The sequence below is a fragment of the Columba livia genome, chromosome 2 (genome assembly GCF_036013475.1).
Source record: "Columba livia isolate bColLiv1 breed racing homer chromosome 2, bColLiv1.pat.W.v2, whole genome shotgun sequence".
NCBI lineage: Eukaryota > Metazoa > Chordata > Aves > Columbiformes > Columbidae > Columba > Columba livia.
Genome location: NC_088603.1, coordinates 35,185,286 through 35,207,329, shown reverse-complemented (window position 1 = coordinate 35,207,329; position 22,044 = coordinate 35,185,286). Strand labels below are relative to the sequence as shown.

Here is a 22,044-nt window from a genome sequence, read left to right as displayed (position 1 = left end):
ATAGCTTTTCCTTTGGTACAAGGCACCAAAATATGAATTCCTCAGGAAATCCCCTTATGACTGAAATTAAAATTAGGTTTTGGCAACAGTTGACTTCTTCCTGGAAAAGGAAAATAAATGAAAACCTAAAATGATGCCAAAATTTCTAACCTGAGAAATAGTTTTGCAAAGCATGCTAGGAGACTTGCCTTCTCCTGCATTTTCTGTATCGTCTGATTGCTGGAGAAACACCGTGCTTTGCGTAGAAACAGTCTATACAGATACAAGCCAAGTACTTCAGCGTACCTATGCAGCATGGCATGCTCAGCAGCAGAAAGACGGTTTCCTTTTCTGATTTGTTTTCCTGAATACTTTGTGCTTTCTAAGAAAAATTAGGATGATTTTTTTTTTCTTCAAATACTTATTTGAAAGTAATGTATGTACAGAGTTGCAGTGGATGTTTAGAGTTCAAATTTTAAAGACTAAGAGCCTGCAAATCTTACACCTTTGATATTGTAAATTGTCTGAACTGGAGATTACTGTATCAGTTCTTTTTCTTCCTTTTCTGCAAGTTTGGGAAAGATGCAGATAACTTAGGACTCAGTGTTATCTGTCACTGAGCAACATTCAAGGTCAGCTGTGCTTCACCTAGTACTGCCCCTAAAAAAGGCAAACAAAATAAATATGATTCTTAACATTAGTGTTTTAATAAGCTGATTAACAGTACTGGCACCAGTTGTTTGCATGTGATATTGTAATGTGCAGTTAAATGAATGACTTTCATTTCAGAAAACCACTCTACAGCATGGTGCTACTGACACAGCAAAGTCACACTTGATCTCTAATGCACGTTGTTTCCCTTGTTCCTTCTAATTCTAGGCCAAGTATTGGAATCCAAATGCACATGAGATTGAAGGCAGCGTCATGGATAAAGCCGGGAAAGTTGTGCATCGACTCTTTGGGAAGTGGCATGAAAGCTTATACTGTGGGACAACTTCATCTTCAAACTGCATATGGAGAGCAAGTTAGTGATCAAAGTGGCTAACGAGCAGAACTTATAATTTGTTTGAGAATAAGCTTATTATTTTCATCTCTTTATTAGGACCCGACTTCTTGTTACTTCTATGTGAAATACTACATTCGTGTTGTTACAATTTAGACTAGAAGAATACATTATTTAATTTAAATAATATCATTGAATCATTTCATTTGGAAGAGACCCTCAAGATATCGAGTCCAGCCATAACCTAACTCTAGCACTAAACCATGTGCCTAAGAAGTTAATCTAAACACCTTTTAAACTCCTCCAGGGATGGTGACTCAACCACTTCCCTGGGCAGCCTGTTCCAGTGCCTGACAACCATTTCCATGAAGGCCTTTTCCCAACATCCAAGCTGAACCTCATGGAGAACTTGGCTTCTTTCATTTTCTCCATTCTCCCTCATTTTCAAGTTTGGGCATGAAGTGGATATTGAGGACACTAAAAGGAAGAACAAACCAAAACCCCCACTTTTTGTGTGGAGAAGTGTGGAGTATTTTATGTATTATACATTGGAGGACAGCCCACAAAACTCAGTTCTGTAATGACAGCTATATCTGAACTTCACCCAAACTCGGGAGTTTTAGTCTGCTGTAGTTTGAAAAAGCACTATGATAATAGCATGGCCTTCATCACAGTTGTGCTCTGATCCAGCTGAGAGAACAGAGATCTGTTTTGCTGCAGTGCAATTATCAAGGGGAATGTTCTCTTTTGTCACACTATTAAAAACCTCTCATTCCCCCAGAACTGAGACTGTGGTTCAGATACGAACAAATGACTGTAGGGAGCTTGGAATTTTCCTTCTAAAGATAAGAACATTTAACTGGAATTCTGAATGTACTCTTTTCTTCTGTAGATCCAATGCCTAAAGGTTATGAACAGTGGTACGGATTTACGCAATTTGCACTGGAGTTAAATGAGCTGGACCCGCAAACTAGGTCATTACTCCCCTCCACTGATACACGTTTTAGGCCAGACCAAAGGTAAGAAGTATTAACTCTTGAATGTCTTCCTCAAATAGTTCTTAATCTTCTGTATGCTCACTTTGCCCTAAGCTCAGGCTATTTTGTGTAGATACCTGCAGTATGTTTCTATTTCTACATTAACGTGCATCTGAAACAGACATTTCAATCACTTATCAAGAGATGGTCTCATCATTATGGACCAGTGTTTCCTAAAATTGACTTATGGATGCTTCTAGAACTGCCTTTCCAAAGATGTTAAAACTTCAGTACTTCAGGTACTGGATGTTGAACGTACTGTGTTTGAACAGCCAAAAACTGAGACACTATAAATTTATTTCTGCAGTGGAATTTCTACTGTTGCCAACTTCCAACTAAAAGAATATAATATAACGATGACTCTGAGCTTGTTATCAGTTACTTTTCTTTAAGTGCTTTTGGATAGTGCAGTTGTCTACAGATGTAGCTGTTTACCTTTCAAACACTGTGAACTGCCTGCTGTAAAGATTAAATTCTGGAGCTCTAGAGGACCTGGGAAAGATGGGGGACAGGAGGATCAATTTTGTCTCTTACCACTGCTGGTGCTACAGGTTTCTAGAAGAAGGGAATATTGAGGGAGCTGAAATGCAAAAGCAGAGAATCGAGCAGCTACAGAGAGAACGACGGAAGGTGCTGGAAGAAAACAATCTGGAGCATCAGCCTAGATTTTTCAGGTACTATATAATAATTAGCATATGCTATCCTTTATTGAAATTCTTAGTATAAATCTGCTTCTAAACTGCCGTAGAGTGGGCTCCAGTTTTTTCCAGATTTCTTCTATATTCTTGATTTTTGTACTTTGGCAACGTAGAACACTCCAGACTTAGTTAAAACTCAGGATTATATATTGCTTTTTCATTAGTGCATCCCTGAATTTCTTTCTGATTTTTCTTGCCTTGATGGTGATTGGTATTTATCCTATGTTTGAATTTGCCTGAGTGAATGTAGCATTTTGATTCTTTCAAGCAAGGTGAAGTAGCTGGATTTAGCTTAATTGCCTCTGCTGCACTTCTGCTGAAGTGTGCAGAGTTGGAGCCTTTCATTTTCAGGGCTGTTTTTGAACATTTCCCCTGTTTCTTGGAGAGAGAATTATCATTCAGAGGGCACTTTATTTCCTCTTGTTGTAAATCAATTAACAGGAGACTTCAGCCGTTGAAAAACAAAACTGAATGCTGGTGAGGACTTGGCCTTTTGCCCTCCAGCTTCTCTGTTCTCCTGCAATGAAAGAGGTGGAGGCCAGGTGAATGTTGTATGAGCCTGTGTATCACAGTTAACAGATCTGGGATCCTAATTTTTTGCTGGATAGATAGGTACTGTACTTCTGAGGAACACAGAAACATTTGAAATAAGTGTAAATAGGTGCAAAAAGGGAATGGCACAGATCACTACATGTTTAATGAGCTGGTGAGCTAACTCATCACATGTCAATCACACCTACTAAGGAGAAGCAAATGTTGCTTCCAGCAGGATAGAGGCAAAGTAACACTTTTTAATTACAGATTCACAATGAGAATAGTGAATAAGGATGAGAATTTGAGTCCTCACAATGAGGATTTGAAAACTGAGATTTGTGCTGTAGATTTAAATACCAGAATAAAGAATTTAATTACTATATAGCAAAGTGTTACACAGTGTCAGAGTAGATATGAATTATGCATTTGGCTTTTCAATAGTGATTTCTCTCTTCAACAAATCACAGGCCTGGATTTACTTAAAATAGTAATTAGATGTTGTGCCAAAAATGTTGCACACTAGATTAAAAGCAGACTGATTCCTTCAGGGTATGGTACTAAGTGCAATGAATCTTGCCTCTTGACTGAGAGCTATAGGCTCTCTTTCTGTAATAACTGTGGTGAGCCATGTTTGGAGGGGTAAGAAGTTTCCACTTCCCACTCAAAGCTGCCTTTGAGACTGTGAAATAAACCTGGACTGTAGTTTTAAGTGCTAAGCCCTGGCATGTGACAGTGGAATAAGCGTGTTGATCTCAGCTGAACCTGAGGCTACAGAGCTGGGTCTCTGAGGCCCAATGCAGACACACCAGTTCCACTCTCCAAGATCTATTGCTTTGTTTGAAGGGTGAACTGAGTTGCACTGCACCTGGTTCATGGGCTGGATTGGGTACCTGTGCACAGCACCACATGGCATTACACAGCACGTGTACGGTGAACAATAAGCTTTACATTTAAGGCATTTGTTTTGTCTTTTATAGGAAATCCAGTGATGACTCCTGGGTGAGCAATGGAACCTACATGGACCTTAGAAAAGAACCTGGTTTTTCCAAACTGGACAATCCTGTCCTCTGGTGAAAGAGGAGCTACATGAAGATATTCTGTGCTGTATTCTCAGATCTGATTTAAAAGAAGTATATGTAAAATGTATCTATATATATAAACATATATATATATATATATATATATACACGCATATACGTGTGGGGCGTGTGTATGTGTGCAAGTGTGCATATCTCCAGAATTGTGCTTAATTTAGAATCTGATAATTCTTTTCTTTATTCTGACTATTGCCGTGATTGTTTGAATGTATAAATACGCTGACTTCTTTTTATAAAATATTTAATAAATAGGACTGAATGTTATCAGCGAGAAGGAAAAGAGGAGCTTTTACACTACTTTTCCAATGTGTAATAATGTCAGTTCTGAGTTAACTTATGCCTTACTGAATTGCATTGGAGACAGTAGCATCAGCATCTCCTAAGCTGTGCTGAGAAATCAGAGTGCAAGCCTTAGTAACTCAAACTGTAAGTAGGCTTCCACAGTTCAACGAGTAGTTCAGCTGACTCTGGGCTGGTATAAATTGCTAAAACAGATTTATCAGCTGGTGCTGGAATCTGAGTATGATCTGTTGCTGCCTGTAGAAAAGATTTAAATAAGCTTTTGTTTCTGTTAGCTTTCTTTTTAGCATTATGGAAGAGGTAGTTCTGAGCTCACATCAGTGGTTCTGCTGCCTTATACATAAATTGTACCCAGCTAAATGTAGTGCTAGAAATTCAGGAATCGCCAAAATTTTCTGCTGGGAATCTTCAGATTTATAGCCCCCAACAGGGCAAGAGGAGGGAGGAGATCCTTTGTATATACTGCTTGAGCACTGACTAGATGAAGACGCTCTCTCTTTTCCCAGTAAGTAAAACCTATACAGAGCACGAAATCCTGTGCTTCCACAGCTTCATTTGTCTTTATTAACCTAAAAATTGCAACAGTAAGACTTTCTAAAAAGTAAGCAAACTGATTGTTTTAAGCTAGAAATTTTTTCTTAGTATTTTGATATTTTCTACCTCTTAAGAAATAAACAGCATATTTAAGATCTTATATTTAAAAAATGACCATCTGCCTTATGGAGAAATGTATGGAGTCTTTGATCTTCCTCTGTTGGTTTGTTATGTTCAGATAAATATTCAAGTGTCTTGCACTAAATCAATTGCATCTCTTTCCTGTAATTTTATACATATGTCTAGATCTGTGAAACTACTAAACCATAGGTCAGAAATTTAGCAGAAAACAAATGTAGCACTTTTGAATGAAGATTATAGAGGTGTGCAGTATTTTTTTTTTCCATCAAATCATAATGTCATAATCATTAACAGAATAATTTGCATTCTTACCTATCTGCAACTCAAGCCTGACCTAGGATTCTTCAAGTCTGTTCCATGTGTCTGTGACACTGGCAACAATATGGTTTCCAAGTTACAGATCTATATGTCACCACCACACGCCCCCCCTCCCCCCTTTTTTTTTTCTTACATGCCACTTTAATGGCACAAAATAAACCCAAATGTTGTTGGGATGTTTAACTGGCTTATGACTGGAACAGTTGGACAGGCATGGGTAAGGGAGACTCCTGGAGGGACTAGTAGCTTAGAAAAGCTTGCACTTTACTGTGTGCTGCGTTGTTCTAAACAAAACCTATTAAAACCAGATCTATGTATTATATGTAACATGAAGGAAATACTCTGAATGCTTCCATTTTAAACCAAATCTGTCAGAATAGATGTGTATGTGAATTCTGCTTTTTGTTACGTTGAAGCCCCATTGTTGTGGAGGCAGACAGATGCTGTTTTCACCATTTTTCACTTTGCCCAGGAACTCAGTATCATTTCCGTAATTTATAACCAAAGAAGTTAGCATAATTCTTTCTTTTATATGTGTCTTTTAAAGACTTGACTACCACGCCAGCAGCTTACAACAAGACAAGGTTCACGTCAACATGAAGACAAAATCTGGGCTTTGATTCCAAAGGAAATCTCAACCTTTGGGAGCTGTTTGACTTTACAAGGAAAGTGAGGATCTTTCATGGCTTGTTCCCATCCTGTGTTTTATTCTTGTATTAACTGGCAAAACTTGGCACAGAAATGAGTTGATATTTGTACTTAACTTTGTTGTTGGTAATTATCATTTGTACTAAAAATAACATTCATTTAACAACAAAAGAGGGTAGGGGAAATAATTAAAAAGAAAAAGAAAGCTTTCCAGAAAGGGAGGAAAATTTGTGGAGGATGCATTAAACTTGCTTAACATCATATTTGGCAGCTACTGTGTTTACTGTCTATCTGATTGCTGGGTTTGTATTTTCTACATATGGAGAGGATTTTCCCCATACTTTGTCATATGACCTAATAGTTGATAGCATCTGAAATTTAAAGGATGGAGACCAAAAGACGAAGTTAAAAAAACTGTAATGCATTAAACTCAGCAGATATTTAATGAAACTAATCTCATTTTGGGTGCATGAGTCATGATTTTTGAGAACTCAAACTGGCAGTGTTGCCTTCTATTTTACAATCTAAAACGTCTAAAATACATTTGACTAATGACGAGAAGCATCGGGCAGAAGAGTGCCTTATACAAAACTTTCTTCAGCAAAATTTCTATGTAAAGAAGGTAAACTTCAGTATTTTATCATTGTCTTGAGAAAAACAATACCTGAGAATAATCCAGGGCATTTCTTAAATACATGAAGCAAAGTTTCCTGTTGTAAATCTCTGATATGCACCTGCAAACCTGGTGTAACCAGTTGTGAATGATCTCATGTTTCCAGCTGCAGGTATGGTTGGCCCTGCTTACTTTTGTACGAAACAGTTTGGTTTAGTTGTTAAACTTCTATCAGCTGTATATTAAGAAGTGGAAGAAAATTGTCTCGATGTTACTTCTGTGTATTTCTGCATACAAATATATTCATAATTCACAAACCTTAATATACCCTATACAGTTATTCTTGGTAAAATATGAAATTTTGGTAATTTTCTTCTCCAAAACTTCACATGTGTTAATGGGTGCAGAATGTACATTAGCTTTCTGCAATATATCTTAAGACAGCTGTTGTTTATAATAACTGACATGGAGGGACTTTTTTCCCCCATTTCCACCCTGAATGGTAAAAAGAACTTACTAGGCAATTTACTGGCTCCTTTCTTGCCCAGCGATGATCCCAAAGTTGTTGAGCTCAAAGGATCACTCTTAAAATTTCCTGATGACCATTGCCTGCTATGATAGCTCTTTATTTGATGACTCTATAAATATTACTTAATATCATTTTGGAGTGCACTTTGAGAAGCACTCATCTAGCACTGCCTTCCTTTGTGTTCCAATTCACAAAGTCAGAAACTCACTATAAACTTATGTTGAGATGATGGAGGAGCTCAGGCCTTTGGGTATTAACACACTGGCTCGGTTTTCAACTTGCACAGCAAAGAAAGAAAAAAAAATCCAGGGAAATTACGTTTATAGAAACAGAAACCCACAGCTCTGCTTCCAGATTTGCAGTTTCTGATTTTCATGCAGTGTAAGTTTGGGTTTACGAAACAACATAACTTGTTTAGGAGGCTACTCCTGACAGTGAAAAGAGCCCTTTAGAGTGAGCGGAACTGGAAAGCACCATTAACCATTGTATCTCTTTCTTAATCTCTGTTCTCTGAGACTTGCTTTATATGTTAGTTCGCCAGCACGTATCCACTTCTTGTAGATGCTTTTTGAAATACAGATCCAGCAAAGTACTTAGGTTCTTTATACAAAGCTTGGAAAATTAGATGCATGGAAGAAGAATGAAAACAGCCAAAATTTTGAGAGGGAAACATCCTAGAAATATTTTCTTTTACCACCACGTTTTCTTTGGAGGACTGGAAGCAGGATTGCTGCTTTCTTTTAAAACTTGGCTCCTGAAGGAGGTTGTGGTTGCAGACATAGTCACCTTATCATTTGGCAGTTTAGTGTTGACGCCAGATCACTGTCTGGAAAGGAACACAAATTTGTGGGGCCAGAACATACAACTGGGGACAACTTTGGAGTTGCATGAAGGTCCAGTGCTGGTCCCAAAACAAAACAACACCCAAAACCCAACCTTATGAAAAACCGCACCCCTTCCCATGTTGCCTGCTTTCTCTCAGCTGTTTACGGTTCTGTTTGTTTTTTTTCTGTGGCCCCTCATATCTGAAAGTCTTTATTCAGTGTCCCATTTTCTCTTTAAAGACAGACATTCTGAAGAACAGGAAAACAGTTCATTCTAACAAATTTTTAAATGAGAAATCATGCCTAAAAGCTGCAGTTAAAACTAAAAAAAACCCAACACATTGTGGCCTACTTCTGTGTGTTTTCCTTGACTGTGAACAAGACTTCTTTTCCACTTGCACTCTGGAGTCAGACCACAGCCTGGTAAGGGTGGCTAGGGAAATGTGCAGCTACATCTGCTCAGCACACTCCTAATTGATGTTCTTACATCTGCTTTTGTGGAAATCTCTACTGTCATCTCTCTAGATGACCAGCTTTGCAGAGCAGGACACTTTCAGCATTTGTTATTTTGTCAATACAATTCTGTGTTTGTGTGTGTACAACTCGTACAGGGGGAGCAGGCTGAAGAGGAGTGTGAAACTTTGCCCACAGCGCATATATAACAGAGAGAAGGATGAAATCCAGCTTCTCCACACAGCTGAATACATCTTGCAAGGGCTAGAATCAGATGGTGCTATTCAGAGGAGTGAAGTTAAGATGGAAGGGATTTTTTTTTCTCGTTAGGTGTGTTTTCATTCATGGATTATGTCTACTATAAATAAATTTTGCAATATTCACTAACTCATCCTGTTTTTTAGCTACTGGTGGGTACAACTTACTCCAGCAGCATAAGAAACTGCACATTATGTGGTTTATCTGTTGAAGTTTAGTAAATGCTGTAACTTATCACCATATGTATTACTGTACTGCTCAGTTCTTAGATACTGTTCTTGCTGCGGCTTTTGAAAGCAATAAGATAAATTTTCCACATAAATAGTTGCCATATGTTAAAAAGTTATATTAAGTTGTTCCTTTTTTATATAAATTGTGGATTTGGTGTTTTCATTGTCTAAAACAAAACTATCAAAGCTTATGAGAATGTTTGGGAGGCTGACCACAAGAGGTGACGAGCTCCTTCAGCTCCACACCTTTCAGATGGCTGCTATCCCTGAGAATCAGGCAGTCTCCTATTTATGTTAACAGTATTTTACTAGTTCCAGTATCGGAAACACATACCACATATATGAGGTATTACATATGCAAAGCTGCTAAATGCTGGATTTGTTTGTTTTGATAGGGCATTAGTGATTTCAGAATGAAGAAAAGTATCTTATGTGTTAGAATTATCAGTGGCTTTCAGATTTTGTGAGAAAACTTTCTGTAGTCAGGATCATTCCTGTTTTCTGCTTCACTTACTCCAAAAATTTGTAATAATGTTGGAGCACCTTGATGCACAATTTGATTTATTATCTTTGTCTCTGTAACCAATTTAGTTGGATGTTAATAAATCATACTTGCAAAAGGTCATAGAGCACCCTGACTTTTTCCCAGGGGTTATAGGCATCTTTCTTCAAAGGTTGTTAGTGACAGCTGAAATAAGTGTAGTTGCTGTAGCAATCTGTGCTTTTTACACTTGCGAAAATGGTGAGTATGAAACAGATTCCATCTGCCAGGAGCTTTATTTATCACTTTACAACCTGTCTGGGAGTTGTGCAATGTTCTAGTTGTTTACCAGTTACCTGTATGCACGGTACAGCAGTGTCGTGTGGCTGTTACACCAGACACTGGGGCAGGGTGAGGGGTAAGCGTATGGAATTCATTTAGAGCTGGAAGCTGATTCTTGCAAGCAGTTTTTAGTAGGCAGATGTGCAGCATAAATGTTATGCTTTAGCATGAATCTGGAGACTATAAACCGTGTGCTCTCCGTAAAACAACTTTTAAAAACAAAGAAACATAGTATTTACTGGATAAAATAAATAACTGGAAGGAAACTGTATCAATGTGGTGTTTTCTCCCTCAGAAATGGTGATTCAGGGGAGCTCTGCTAATCACATCTCAACTATGTCTCATGATCTCACTGTATACGTATAAGATGCAATACAGATGGATTAGGGTCTTGAAAACTGTCAAAGTATAGTGAATGTAATTCCTGACCAACCTGTGATTCCTGATGGCAGTTCTGCAGCACTTTCCAGGCTCAGTCTGTACAAAGATTTGGTGGGAAGGAGCATGGAGGTTCCAGGAAGAGCTGGGAAAATTGGATCGATAAACCTGTTACCACACAAAACATTCTCAGCTGTTGTACATGGCAGAATAAGGACCAAAGCCAAAAGAACAACAGTTTTTGTAATGGGCAAAAATCAGCTCATGTTTTTGAAATCCAGCCATTTTGGTTCTGTATTGGGCTAAGAACTTTGGAACTTGATCATTGTGTCAGTGAGAATCACATCATTGCTGATCAATTTTGTCAAATCACAGAACAGTTTGGGTTGGAAAGGACCTTCAAAGCTGATCTAGGCCAACCCTCCTGCACTGAGCAGGGACACCTTCAACTAGATCAGGTTGCTCAGAGCCCCGTCCAGCCTGGCCTTAAATCTCTCCAGAGATGGGGCATCTACCACCTCTCTGGGCAAATCTAATATGCTTTCATTGGTACCTCAATTAACTAGCATTTTGTTCAAATTGCTGGGAAAACAGCCATTTACAGAAGCAGCAGTATTTTTTTCATAAGTATAAAAAGGAGAGGAAGATGGTACGGGATCCTCATTGTCGATGCCCAGATGATCAGAACTTCTCTTACAGAGATCAGAATGTGGGGTGGATCCCTCATGGTTGCCCCTGGTGGTAATAACATGCACCCACCCACAGCGTGGTCAGCACTACCCAGGCAAAACAGCCTATTTCTGCTCTACAGAAGTGTAAGGTAAACTTGGCTCCTATAGACCTTGCATCCAATTTGTGTTTAAGTTCAGTTGTCTGTTCATTTACAGTAATCTCCATTTTAAAGTCATTTTGCTTGCTGCAAAATGATTCAAACCACCATAGCGTGAGGGAAAACACTGACAGCTGAGCAAAGCTTGCTCTGTGTAGTAGCTGTCACATCTTGGCTTCTTTTTATTTATTTATTTTTTTAATGCCTCTGTTACGTTTCTTTCATCTCTCAAACATTGATCTCCGTGCTCAATTTGTTGATTTTAACTTAGACCCCCCCTCTCCGCTGCCAGTGCGGCAGATGCATAACAATTTGTAGGGTTACTCTCAGTTTTTTAAATAAGGTTAAAAGCTGGCCTGGTACCAAATTCTGCTGTATACTTATGAATTTGTATCTTTGCTTAGTCTGTACCAAGGAAAATATTTGAAATTGCTATGTGTAAACCCTCATTTGAGGTAAATCATCATTGCTCTACTAAGCTAACTAAGGCTTAAGTTAACCAAGAATTTGACTCTGTGGGTTCATTGATGTAAGTTTTTACAGGCTCTTGAAACAATAATAAATTCCTGGAAGACAAGATGGTGTGTATGAACATCAGTTGACGTTTCTGTCCGTCATTTCAGAGACTTCAGGAACTATTTGCTTTCTCAAACATGTTAGGCCACTATTTCTCTTTCAGGATTTTTTGAGCTGATGTTTCACTTGCTGTTTTACTAAGATGGGCTGTTAGAATTTGAAAACATTTTTTGCTTAGTTAACACTTTATTAAAATTACTTTAATACAAAATTGCTTTCCTAAATTACAAATTTCTTACCTTTTAACTTGTGTTAGTAAAAAAGAAGCTATGATAAAGGCTGCAGTAAATCTAGTTTGAATTACTGCAGTACGTGCCTTGAAAAATCCTTTCCTTCTTAGGTTTTATGAGGATATGTCTGGCATGCCTAGATTGCTGCCTAGAGCAAGGAAGATTATGTAGATTTATCAAGAGATGAGAACCTGTCTAATAGCTGAGGGATTTACTGGTTTGTTTACTCTTAGGTTTGTTATAATTTCAGCCATTGACAGACTGAAGATAGAGTGAAGTCAAGAGATCATCCTGCTTGTATTCATTGTTTGCTACTTGCAAGAGTAAAGTGAAACAAATCTTGTGAAAGCAACTAGAGCTATATTTTATAATAGCAATATCGTTTTTTGGGATGGGAAAATAATTTTTCTGATTAAGTTCAAAAATAGTGCACCAAATTTCTAAGTTCTTTCATAGCAAAAACTTCCGATGAGGACTTTGCCTGAGAAAGTGCAACACAAGTAGGTCAGTTAGAACAAGCTTGACTTCTTCTGAGTTCTCTAGTTACCAGGGGATAGTGAGCACAGCCCATCCTTAACCTGTTCTTTTTTCATTTTGGACAGAGAGTAAAACTTCAGTCAAAGTTGATGGAGGGTGGAGAGCTCAAGGATGTTATATTCTCACCTTTTGTGGATATCAGAAACTGGAAAAGAGATCTGGATGTGCCACTTCACAAGAAAGGCTGTAGTAGGAGCTCCATTGTATTTTATCCAGCTGTAAAGCTTCCTGAAGCTCATGCTCATGTGAATATTTTGGTCTTGATACCAACAGGAATTGTTTGTTTGAAATGATGGGGGAAAGGAATGAGAGGAAAGCATATATATTGTTGAAATAAGGTTCTCAGTATTGAAGTGTGCAGTCACGAGGCCCCAGCCAAAAGAATGGCTGCAGTTCATGCTTTCCCAGTACCAGTTGCTCATTGTTTCCTTTCATACTAATGCTTCCTCTCAGGACACAACTGCTCTTCCTCCTTTCTTTGGAACTGCATTACTCACACCGTGATGTATGGGCAGTGCTGAGGCTGGACAGGAACTGCGGAAGAGCAAAATAAGCCCCAGCTCAAGCTGACTGTGACCAGTTCTGTAAGAGGAAGCCCATTCCTGTCTCCCAGTTGCAAAGATGGTAGTACTGGCAATAAGAAAGCCATCCACCCAAGGTCACTTGCATCACACGTTACAGATGCTACTCACCCAGATCAATGTGTCATTCAGACAAGCAAGGATGGTACAAGCAGCAAGGACAGCAGTTTCAGTCCTATGATAGAACAAATAAAACAAGTTTTTAATTGTCAGAGAACAGGCCAATTAGTTTCATATGTGGTCTTTTCTTCCAGCATAATGCAGACCTGGTCTGTTTGTAACTCCAGTATAACAAACACCATCAATGACCTGGCGTTGTGTGACTCCAGCCCTTGTCAGCACCTGTACAAATGTGGAGGACACCACTGGTGCTTCCTTGCTCCATGTTTCAAAAAATAACTGTGTTCTCTTCACCCTGTGTCCCTCCAGTGGGGAAAACCCAGGTATGTTCTTACCATGCTGTCTGTAAGATGCTGAAAATAAGGCCCTCTGCGTGCTGAAACTAGGAGGCAGCAGCAGCAAGCTGAAAAATGAAATGGCTTTACAAAGAAACCTTAGTCTTCATACCTAATGGGGTTGAATTAGAAACAGGGTAGGTTTGGGTTTTTTTTCCTTTTGTTCCCCCTCATGGTGTACATTTCCACTGCTGAGGATGCAGACCTGGCAGCTCCTGCTGCAGAGGCCCCAGGAAGCCCCAGGAGCCTGGACTCAACCTGTAGTAGCAACGCAGCCTCGCAGCTCCTCAGGAGCCTTTGCAGCCACTCACTTCTTTGTTGTTTGTAGTCTTCTCCTTGGTGCATCTGCTGCTTTTGTGGGCCACTGCCTGCTTCAAAGATCTCTAAACAGAATTCTCAATTTCTGTCTTTGTGGGTACTTTAAAAATGCATTTACTTTGTTCTCCTAGAGAAAGTCCTTTCAGAATGCCCTGGAACAGGAATTAGAGTTGTTCAGTTCTGAAACAGAGATGGAGCTGACACTAAACAGGTAATGAGAATGGGGGTTAAGGAGCTGCAAAATAATTGGGAAATAAACCAAAGGACGTATACATGCACAACCCAACAACAACAAAAGACAAAATGTGTTTTAAGTCATAATAAAGTTATTGCTACAAATGTTGTAGTAGATGAAAACACTTGTCAGGTGTTATTCGATGAAATATTAATGTTAGCTTCTGAACATTTTGCAAGGTTTGGCTATGGCCATGCTCGGCTGCCCTGCAAGGAGCTGCAATCACACACCGTGGATTCGTTGGACAGTTCTACCCAAATCATTTGCTCCCACAGTCAGACAGTGAGTGTTTTGGAGGGCACTTGTGCGTACACCTCCATTCAGAGGATACAAGAGGAATTGTGTGAAGCAGAATAAACCTGGGAAGCTAATCAGAGAAAACTGTTCCTTACAGTTTTCTTCTCTACAGACAGCTTCAGTCACAGGCTCTTCCCCATGGATCACTTAACTCCTCTTGTTTTGCCAACTTTGTCGTGAGCTTTCTATGTATTCCTTAGATGTGCTTTCCTTAGTCCTTCCATCCACTGTAACTTCAAGGTTATCTGTAAATAACAAAATCAATATGAACTGCCCTAATTTTAGGATTACAATTTCATTGATCTTAAAATGTAACAGCGGAACAATAATGAGTGGAGGTACCATCTACTAAATCAATGTGTATTATGTAATCATTTACAATCAGTTGTACCTAGCTGCCTGTAGTACCAGGCACTGTACAACTGTACTTGTGCTATACAGCTATATGCCTTAGTTATATTTGAAAGAACCCTGCCAGAGTGCTTAGAGTCTCAAAGGTGTTTGTGTGCAGAGACAGAATGATGAAGGTCCTCATTTTTTCAAGGCTCAGTGGCAGGTATCTTCTGTCTGTTTGTATAGGACATAGACAAATGTTTGGGGCTCCTACATAACATTTTGATAGCCATTCCTTTTGGCTAATTTATGAGGAAGTCCTATGACTGGATAGCTTAAACAATACAGCAGCCAGATGGATTTTGATAAAACATTAATGAGACCAGATGGTTCATAATAAACTATTACAGAAGAATACTTTGAGACACGCAAGAAACGCTATCTATTCCTAAGTCTTCATTATCATTATTGTAAAAGAAATAAAGTTCTGTGCCTGCCATCTAACCTATAATTTCAAGTTAGAAGCGCTTAGTTCATGCAGTTTCGTGCAAACTGTCCTCCATATTATTGTTGGAGGACAACGCTAGATGACACGTTACCAACCACAACATACCAGACACAATCCTAACCTCGTCTTTCTGACAATTTTCTTAAAATAATGTGGAAAATAATCAAATAATCACAAGGTTTTCATAGGCGGATCTTTAGATAGAGTTTCAGGTACTCTAAACCACAGTCACTGCACCCTTGGCACTCTCCCCTAAGCAGGACACAGTCACTTGCTCTTTGCCAAGCCTGTCACCGGCTGCTGGCACGGTGGCAAGGCTGGTGACAGCCTTACCAGCGGGATTGCCGGAAAGCTGTTGTTTGCAACAGGAACTGTTCGGGAGGACTGAATTGTGTAGGCGAAAACTAGAGAGCATCCCACCAAAACAGGAGATGAATTTTAATGTGAAGTATAAATAAACCAAACAAAAAAACCTGCTCAGATCTTTTATGCTGTTAAAAGGAAACGGGGTAAAATGAAGTTCATTCTTTTGCTGGTGATTTGGCTTATGTTGCTGGACACCTTTAAAAAGATTTGCTACCCCAAGTATCCCTCTTTTCTAAATGGGAGCCCAAAATAGTTTCACACTTTTTTTCCTACTTCCTCCACAGAACTGAAGCCAGCAGACCCTTCTCCAGCCAGCATGAGGGTTTAACAACCTCCTGACATGTCAAGATGCAGGCTGGATTTCAGTGAGCGCTTTCTAGCCAGGCTGGATGCAGCCTGAAATAACCCACTGATGGCTACAAGGCATTATATACCATTAGTACTGCTGTTAATACTGGCTCCATTCAAGCATTTAGAAAAGTTTTTAAGATAGAGACCAAAAAATACAGCGATTTAAGAAATTCGCCTTTGCAGACAATTTTGGCTTGCATCTTAATGTCAGTTGCTGAAAAAGAGTAAGACCAGATTGTCCCATCAAACAAACAACAACAACAAAAAACCACAAAAAAAACAACAAGCAAACAAACAAAACCACACACACAGACACACAAAAAACACCACACAAAAAAGTCTAATGCCAAACCTTTATAGGGCCTTTTCTGTACCTGGTAGGAATAACCATTCTGCAATGCTGACACCTTGTGGTGGCCTGCTCAGTGATTTCTTCTATTACTACCATGCCTGAGGAATTTCTCACAGGTGTTTAAGCAGCATACAACTATTGTGTGTTCCTTTCGGGCTACTATGTTTTGTGTTATTACTCACTTATTATTTGCGTTACTGTTTGGTTGTTTGATTGTTTGTTTTAAGTTGTGGCTGTGAAGTTCTTGTGTTGATTGTCTCACTTATCTATTTGAGGTAGCTAAATCTTGCCCCGTACCAAAAGCAGTTTGTTGCAGAGGCAAAAGTTTCTGGTTTTCTGCCTTCTGTTCTTTCTGTAAGAGGATCTTCTCATGCAGGAGGAATGCAGAAGGATCTTTTAACACAGAAGTGTTACACTTGGTGCTTCAGCACAGGAGATGGAGCGTGTGCCAGACAGATCCCAACGCAGACCATGCTCACGATGTGGATTTCTCTGACACAATGTTCTGCCAGTCCCTCCTGAAGTAACTGCCTGCTGTGACTTTGGACTGTGCAGTGCACCCGGAGAACATTTCCATGCAGACTGAAGGCTCAAGGTGGGTGTTCAATCCTAAATGTCTCCTGTTTGTGGCCATTTTTGATAACAGTCTTGCAAGCCTTTAATAGCAGCATAGCCCAAAAACTCTCTGCTAATACCCAGACCTATGTTTCTCTCTTCTAATTAATGAGAAGCATCTGGAAACTATGTTGGCTTGTGGCTTCCAAGTGGAGAGGGTTCTGCTCTGAAGTTTTTTCTTGAAAAGATGGAAACATTCCCGGTGCGGGTACCCTTTATTTGGTGCACACACAACCACCAGTAACATCCTTAAAATGCAAGTTTCACTGTTCTTGTTTGTGTCCTCCCTCCTCAGTGAACATTTCCATGGCAATGCAGTTCAGTGCAACTTCTTGGCTTGATTTCTCAAAAGAAGCTTTAGCAGAGACTTGCATTTGAAATGAATCATGCATTGCCACTCCCTGGAAAAACACATGATGGCTGATGAAATGTGTGCTATTACTGTGGGAGATCGCTACTGGAGTGAGCAAATTCTGCAGCACAGCGCTGATCCTAAAAAGAGATCTCCTGAGGATGTGTGGGCACTCTTCCTCAGGATGAGGATCTAAGAACGGAGCTTTATATTTCATTTTTTATTAGTCCATAAAAAGTAAATTATCACAAATGCAGATACTTGCTTAGTTCCATTCCGGCTATTTGTTCAAATTTCTGTAAGCAGGTGCAACACCAGAAGGGAAATGTATTTATTGATTCGCTATCAAGGATGTCACCTGGGGGAAACAGAAATAGGCGACAGATTAAAATCACCTGAAATTAATTGACAGTTTTGGATAAGGTACATAGCTAAACAGAATGGAAGAAATGAATACTACTTCAGCTACACTCATTCACTGTTACCTCTTACCCAGGATTGTTCATTTAAGGACATACAACTTGTTATTCTACTAAGATCTGGCGATACTTGTGACTGTACCCTACAGCCTCTAATGCCCTCTCTTCAAACCACAAGTACCTGGCCTGTGGCATGGTTCACTTGAAAAATATTTCTTTAATGTTTATTGTCTTGGAAAAAACTACTCCCTGGGTTTCTGCAGACTCATCTGTTTCTCAATGGATCGATCCTTTGGTATTGTAAACAACCAAGTTGTTTTATTCTGGTTTTGCATTGTTTTCAGAGGGCTGAGCTGCAGTGACAGAGCTCAGTATTCCATAATGCAGTTAATGAACCCGTCCCTATGCTCCATTGACCACATTTCTCATTTTTCAACTCCCTGGACAGGGAACTGGAGGCCTTGGCTTGGAGGGTCCCATTCAGACCCCTGCAACCGCACAGGGCCAACAGCACCAGCCCTGAAGCTGTGACCCTGCAGCCAAAAAATGTGTCAGGGCTGTTGCTTCCAGCAGATTTTGCACTGAATCTCTGCATTTCTGACCAGATTTGAGAGGATGTCACAAAAATTTATTTTCTAATTGTGCCATGAACTATCACTGTCTGGTCATTACCAGAAGGCAAGAGAAGCTACCTGTGTTGTTACACTGGAATTAACCGTGCAGGACCAGCTGTCCCATCCCCTGGATGGCAGGGCCCCCAAGCCCTGCACCTCAGCCCCTCACAGGGCTGGCACCACTGAAACAGAGGAATAAACTTAACAGCAGAGTCAATTGTACTGGTAAGCAGCATTTTTTATCAGCGCTGCAGAGCTCTGGGGATCATCCTCCTTAAGTGCTCCCAAGACTAGATGCTCTTGTGTTGCTTATACTCACATAAATACTACATATGCATTACAATTTTTGAAAATTTTGACATACATTTATACTAAGAAATAATCAATGTTAGTTAAAATTGTTTAGCTTCTTACTTAAAATACATCTATTAATTGCTAAACATAAACTAAGCACTCTACTTCTAAACAATGTATTATTTTATCTTCTGTCTCTCTCTTCCTTGTATACATTCTCCTTCCCCTCTACTCTGCCCTGGTGAGACCACACCTGGAATATTGTGTCCAGTTCTGGGCCCCTCAGTTCCAGAAGGACAGGGAACTGCTGGAGAGAGTCCAGCACAGGGCAACAAAGATGATTAAGGGAGTGGAGCATCTCCCTTACGAGGAAAGGCTGAGGGAGCTGGGGCTCTTTAGTCTGGAGGAGACTGATGGGTGACATTGTTTATAAATATGTAAAGGGTAAGTCTTGGGAGGATGGACCCAGGCTCTTCTCGGTGACAACCAATTATAGGACAAAGGGCAATGGGAATAAACTAGAACACAGAAGGTTCCATTTAAATTTGAGAAGAAACTTCTCAGTAAGGGTGACAGAACACTGAAACAGGCTGACCAGGGAGGTTGTGGAGTCTCCCTCTCTGGAGACATTCAAAACCCGCCTGGACACATTCCTGTGTAACCTCATCTAGGTGTTCCTGCTCCAGCAGGGGGATTGGACTAGATGATCTTTTGAGGTCCCTTCCAATCCCTAACATTCTGTGCTTCTGTGACCTTCCATCTCCCTCTTCCTTGCAGAAAGATCTAAAACTTGAGAAATACCCCTTCATTTTGCAGGTGGTCAGAATGCATTTATCATGGTTACGGATGGGTACACCTTTTGTAACTCAATCACAGTATACGTTAATTCAGCAGTTTCTCTTCACCACCTCGCAGGGCAGCACCACACCCCAGCCCAGACCGCCCATCCCGTGTGTCCAGCCACCTCTTGACAGGATTTGCAGCCCCCAGGGAAGGTGACGCAGCCCCGCTGCATCCCCTCCCATGTATTGGGGCAGCCGCCCTGCGCAACAAAATGGCGCCGGGGCGGCCATCGCGCCCCCCCCCCCCCCCCCCGCCGCTCCACCTCAGCACCCGGGCGGGGCTTGCGCTCCCTCGGCCGCGCCGGCAGGAAACCCCTTCGGGGTCAGGGCTTCATCCCCGGCTACTCGCACAGCTTCGTCCCCGACACCTCGCCTCGGGGCGCGGCGCGGCTGGGCACGCCCCGCGGGCGGAGCTCGCCGCATCCTCAGGGCCCGGCGGGGATCGCCGGTGAAGCCGTGAGTATGGGAACGGGCCTGGGGGAGGCGGAGGGAGCCGGCCATGTCCGCCTCTCCGCGTCCCGCTGGGGGGCACACGGCAGGAGCCTCTTATTAATGTCACTGTATGCGTATTTGACACTTTTAATTCTGTCAAACCAAGTGCAGCTCTAACAAAATTTCCAGAGAAAGGCGCTCCAGAGGCAGAGTTTTCTAATGCTGTGCCCATAACCATTCCATACCCATTCAGTCAGGATAACGTCAGTCCTGGTAGCTCTGTTAACTCCCTCATGTTGGCTAAAGGCATGTTCGGTTGGTTTATGTCTTTATGAATGGGTGAAAGAAGGTATTTGGGTGTGTTTTCAAATCTGTGTTAAAGGCACTATAGCCACAGAGACAGGAATTTGGACAGAATATTCTTGCTTCGCAGGTACAGCTGCACCAGCAAATATGCTCCTTGCAAAGACATTCCCAGCACAGCAAAGCGTGGGAGATGCTGATGGTGTCGTTCTGAGGCTGAAGATGGTCACATCTCTCCTGCCTGGTGAGTCTCCACAGTCCTTGTACACAATCTGCGGCCTTTCCCAGGTGTCCTTTTTGCTGGTCAAAAGTGTGGTGACTGGAAGCGAAGACAAACCACCATGAATCAGAAGTTTTATAGAATGGTGTTAATGCTTCTTTTCATGAGATTTAACGAGTGTGTAACAATGCCAAGTCATAGGAACTGTGTTTTGCGTTTTGACTTATCATAAACTCCTCAGAAATTGGTGCGCCCTTTTCAGAGACTGTGTGTGTGTACGTTGGTTCTGTGGGACTGGGATCAGAATGAGTGAACCATCACATAAAGCACAAAAATGTTTGAGGAAGGTGATGCTGGTGAAGAGCAGCTCAATAATAATTTTCTTGATGGGCCCCTCTGTTACAAATCAGTCACGTAGTTGGTTGTGAAATACAATGTCATGCAAGAGAAGTCCCAGGGAAAAGGAAGACTAGTTTTTGGGGCTGTTGGGGGTTGGTGTTGGGTTTTTTCTGTTGGTTGGTTGGTTTTGTGTGTGCGGTTTTGTCTTCTTCTTTTTTTTTTTTTCTTTTTTCTGCTGCAGTGAAGCTGCATTGCTTATTCTGTTAAAGTGTCCTCACTGAGATTAAAACTGTCGAAATTAAGGAAGAGAAATTTAAGAATGCAAAAATGAGTCTCAGTTCAGAGTCTAGGAAAAGCTCAGAGAACAAGGAAGTCAGTGGCAATGTTCCCAGCGCATGTAGCTGGGGGTGTGATGCATGTTTGTTGCAGCCACAATTACAGTCGAAATCCCAGAAGACTCTTCAGTAAAATGTTACGTGACTTCGATGCTGTTCAAATCTTTTCTGTGCAGGTGTTGTTGGGAAACACCGTTTACTTGCTTCCCTAGAGAACTAAGAGTAGGCCATAGGGGTTTTGTGAGATGGTAGATACCTCAGCATGAATTGGTAAATACAGTGGGAAATATCTGAAATGGGATTTGAGAAAAGCTAATGGAAAGGTAAGTTCCCAGCTGCAAAAGACTTGTGGTTTTTGTTGGTTTTTATTTTTTTTTCTCTGTCCTTCAGCTGAAGTTAAGACATAAAGCCTGGAGTCCAACCACTGATATGTTTATTCAGTTTACCATTTTCTCTTGATAATCCTGAGTGCCCACTACAATGTTAGGTTTTTTTTTTGTTTCAAGTCTGTTCTAACTTATTCTGGCCTGTATTTGTAAATGGCAAATTTAACATTTCTGCAGAGCAAGATAAGTAACTAATTGTGAGTGTGTGGGTGCCTTGCTAAGACATCTTGTGCTCTTAGTTGAACGTTCTAACCAGTGTCAACTCTGGGATTCAACGGAATGCTACCAACTTTAAGAAACTTATTTAATCCTGGAAATATCATTAGATGAAATAACACAGAGTGAAAAACTAAAAAAGATTAGATTTATTTAAAAAATAGTGCGTCAGAATTGCGAATGGTTGTTTTTACCATTTCTCCTGTGAGTTTGGACAGTTTCCCTGATTGAAAAAGTTGCTTGTAAATACAGAAAAATGCATTGCTTGGGATAAAGAGAACCTGACACAGTAAGAAACGCCAGTATTTTTAT

The 22,044-nt window shown here is 40.5% G+C and overlaps 2 protein-coding genes and 1 long non-coding RNA gene across 16 annotated transcripts in view; 2 read left to right on the top strand and 1 right to left on the bottom strand.

Moving 5' to 3' along the window:
* The window catches only part of OSBPL3 (oxysterol binding protein like 3), a 96,342-nt gene extending 86,521 nt beyond the window's left edge, over nt 1-9,821 (top strand). For all 9 annotated transcript variants that reach the window (XM_065051326.1, XM_065051329.1, XM_065051325.1 and 6 more), the window contains 4 exons: nt 859-1,003; nt 1,875-2,001; nt 2,571-2,693; nt 4,229-9,821. In XM_065051326.1, the coding sequence (XP_064907398.1) occupies nt 859-1,003; nt 1,875-2,001; nt 2,571-2,693; nt 4,229-4,325 (492 nt within the window). In that variant the 3' untranslated portion in view covers nt 4,326-9,821. The remainder of the gene's footprint in view (nt 1-858; nt 1,004-1,874; nt 2,002-2,570; nt 2,694-4,228) is intronic.
* Nucleotides 9,822-10,366: 545 nt separating this feature from the next.
* LOC110356634 (uncharacterized) lies at nt 10,367-19,901 on the bottom strand. Its single transcript, XR_010470079.1, has 4 exons — nt 19,765-19,901; nt 16,388-17,690; nt 13,262-13,325; nt 10,367-10,565 (listed from the first exon to the last, which is right to left on the bottom strand). It is a non-coding gene; the product is annotated as an uncharacterized LOC110356634 (long non-coding RNA).
* Nucleotides 19,748-22,044, top strand: part of GSDME (gasdermin E) — a 26,560-nt gene continuing 24,263 nt past the window's right edge. Inside the window, exons 1-3 of one of the 6 annotated variants that reach the window (XM_065051342.1) lie at nt 19,748-19,957; nt 20,367-20,480; nt 21,307-21,453. The gene's annotated coding sequence lies outside the window, so the exon portion shown is untranslated. Of the gene's footprint in view, nt 20,283-20,366; nt 20,481-21,306; nt 21,454-22,044 lie in introns of all 6 variants that reach the window. The other 5 variants (XM_065051345.1, XM_065051346.1, XM_065051341.1 and 2 more) reach the window with 5 other exon arrangements.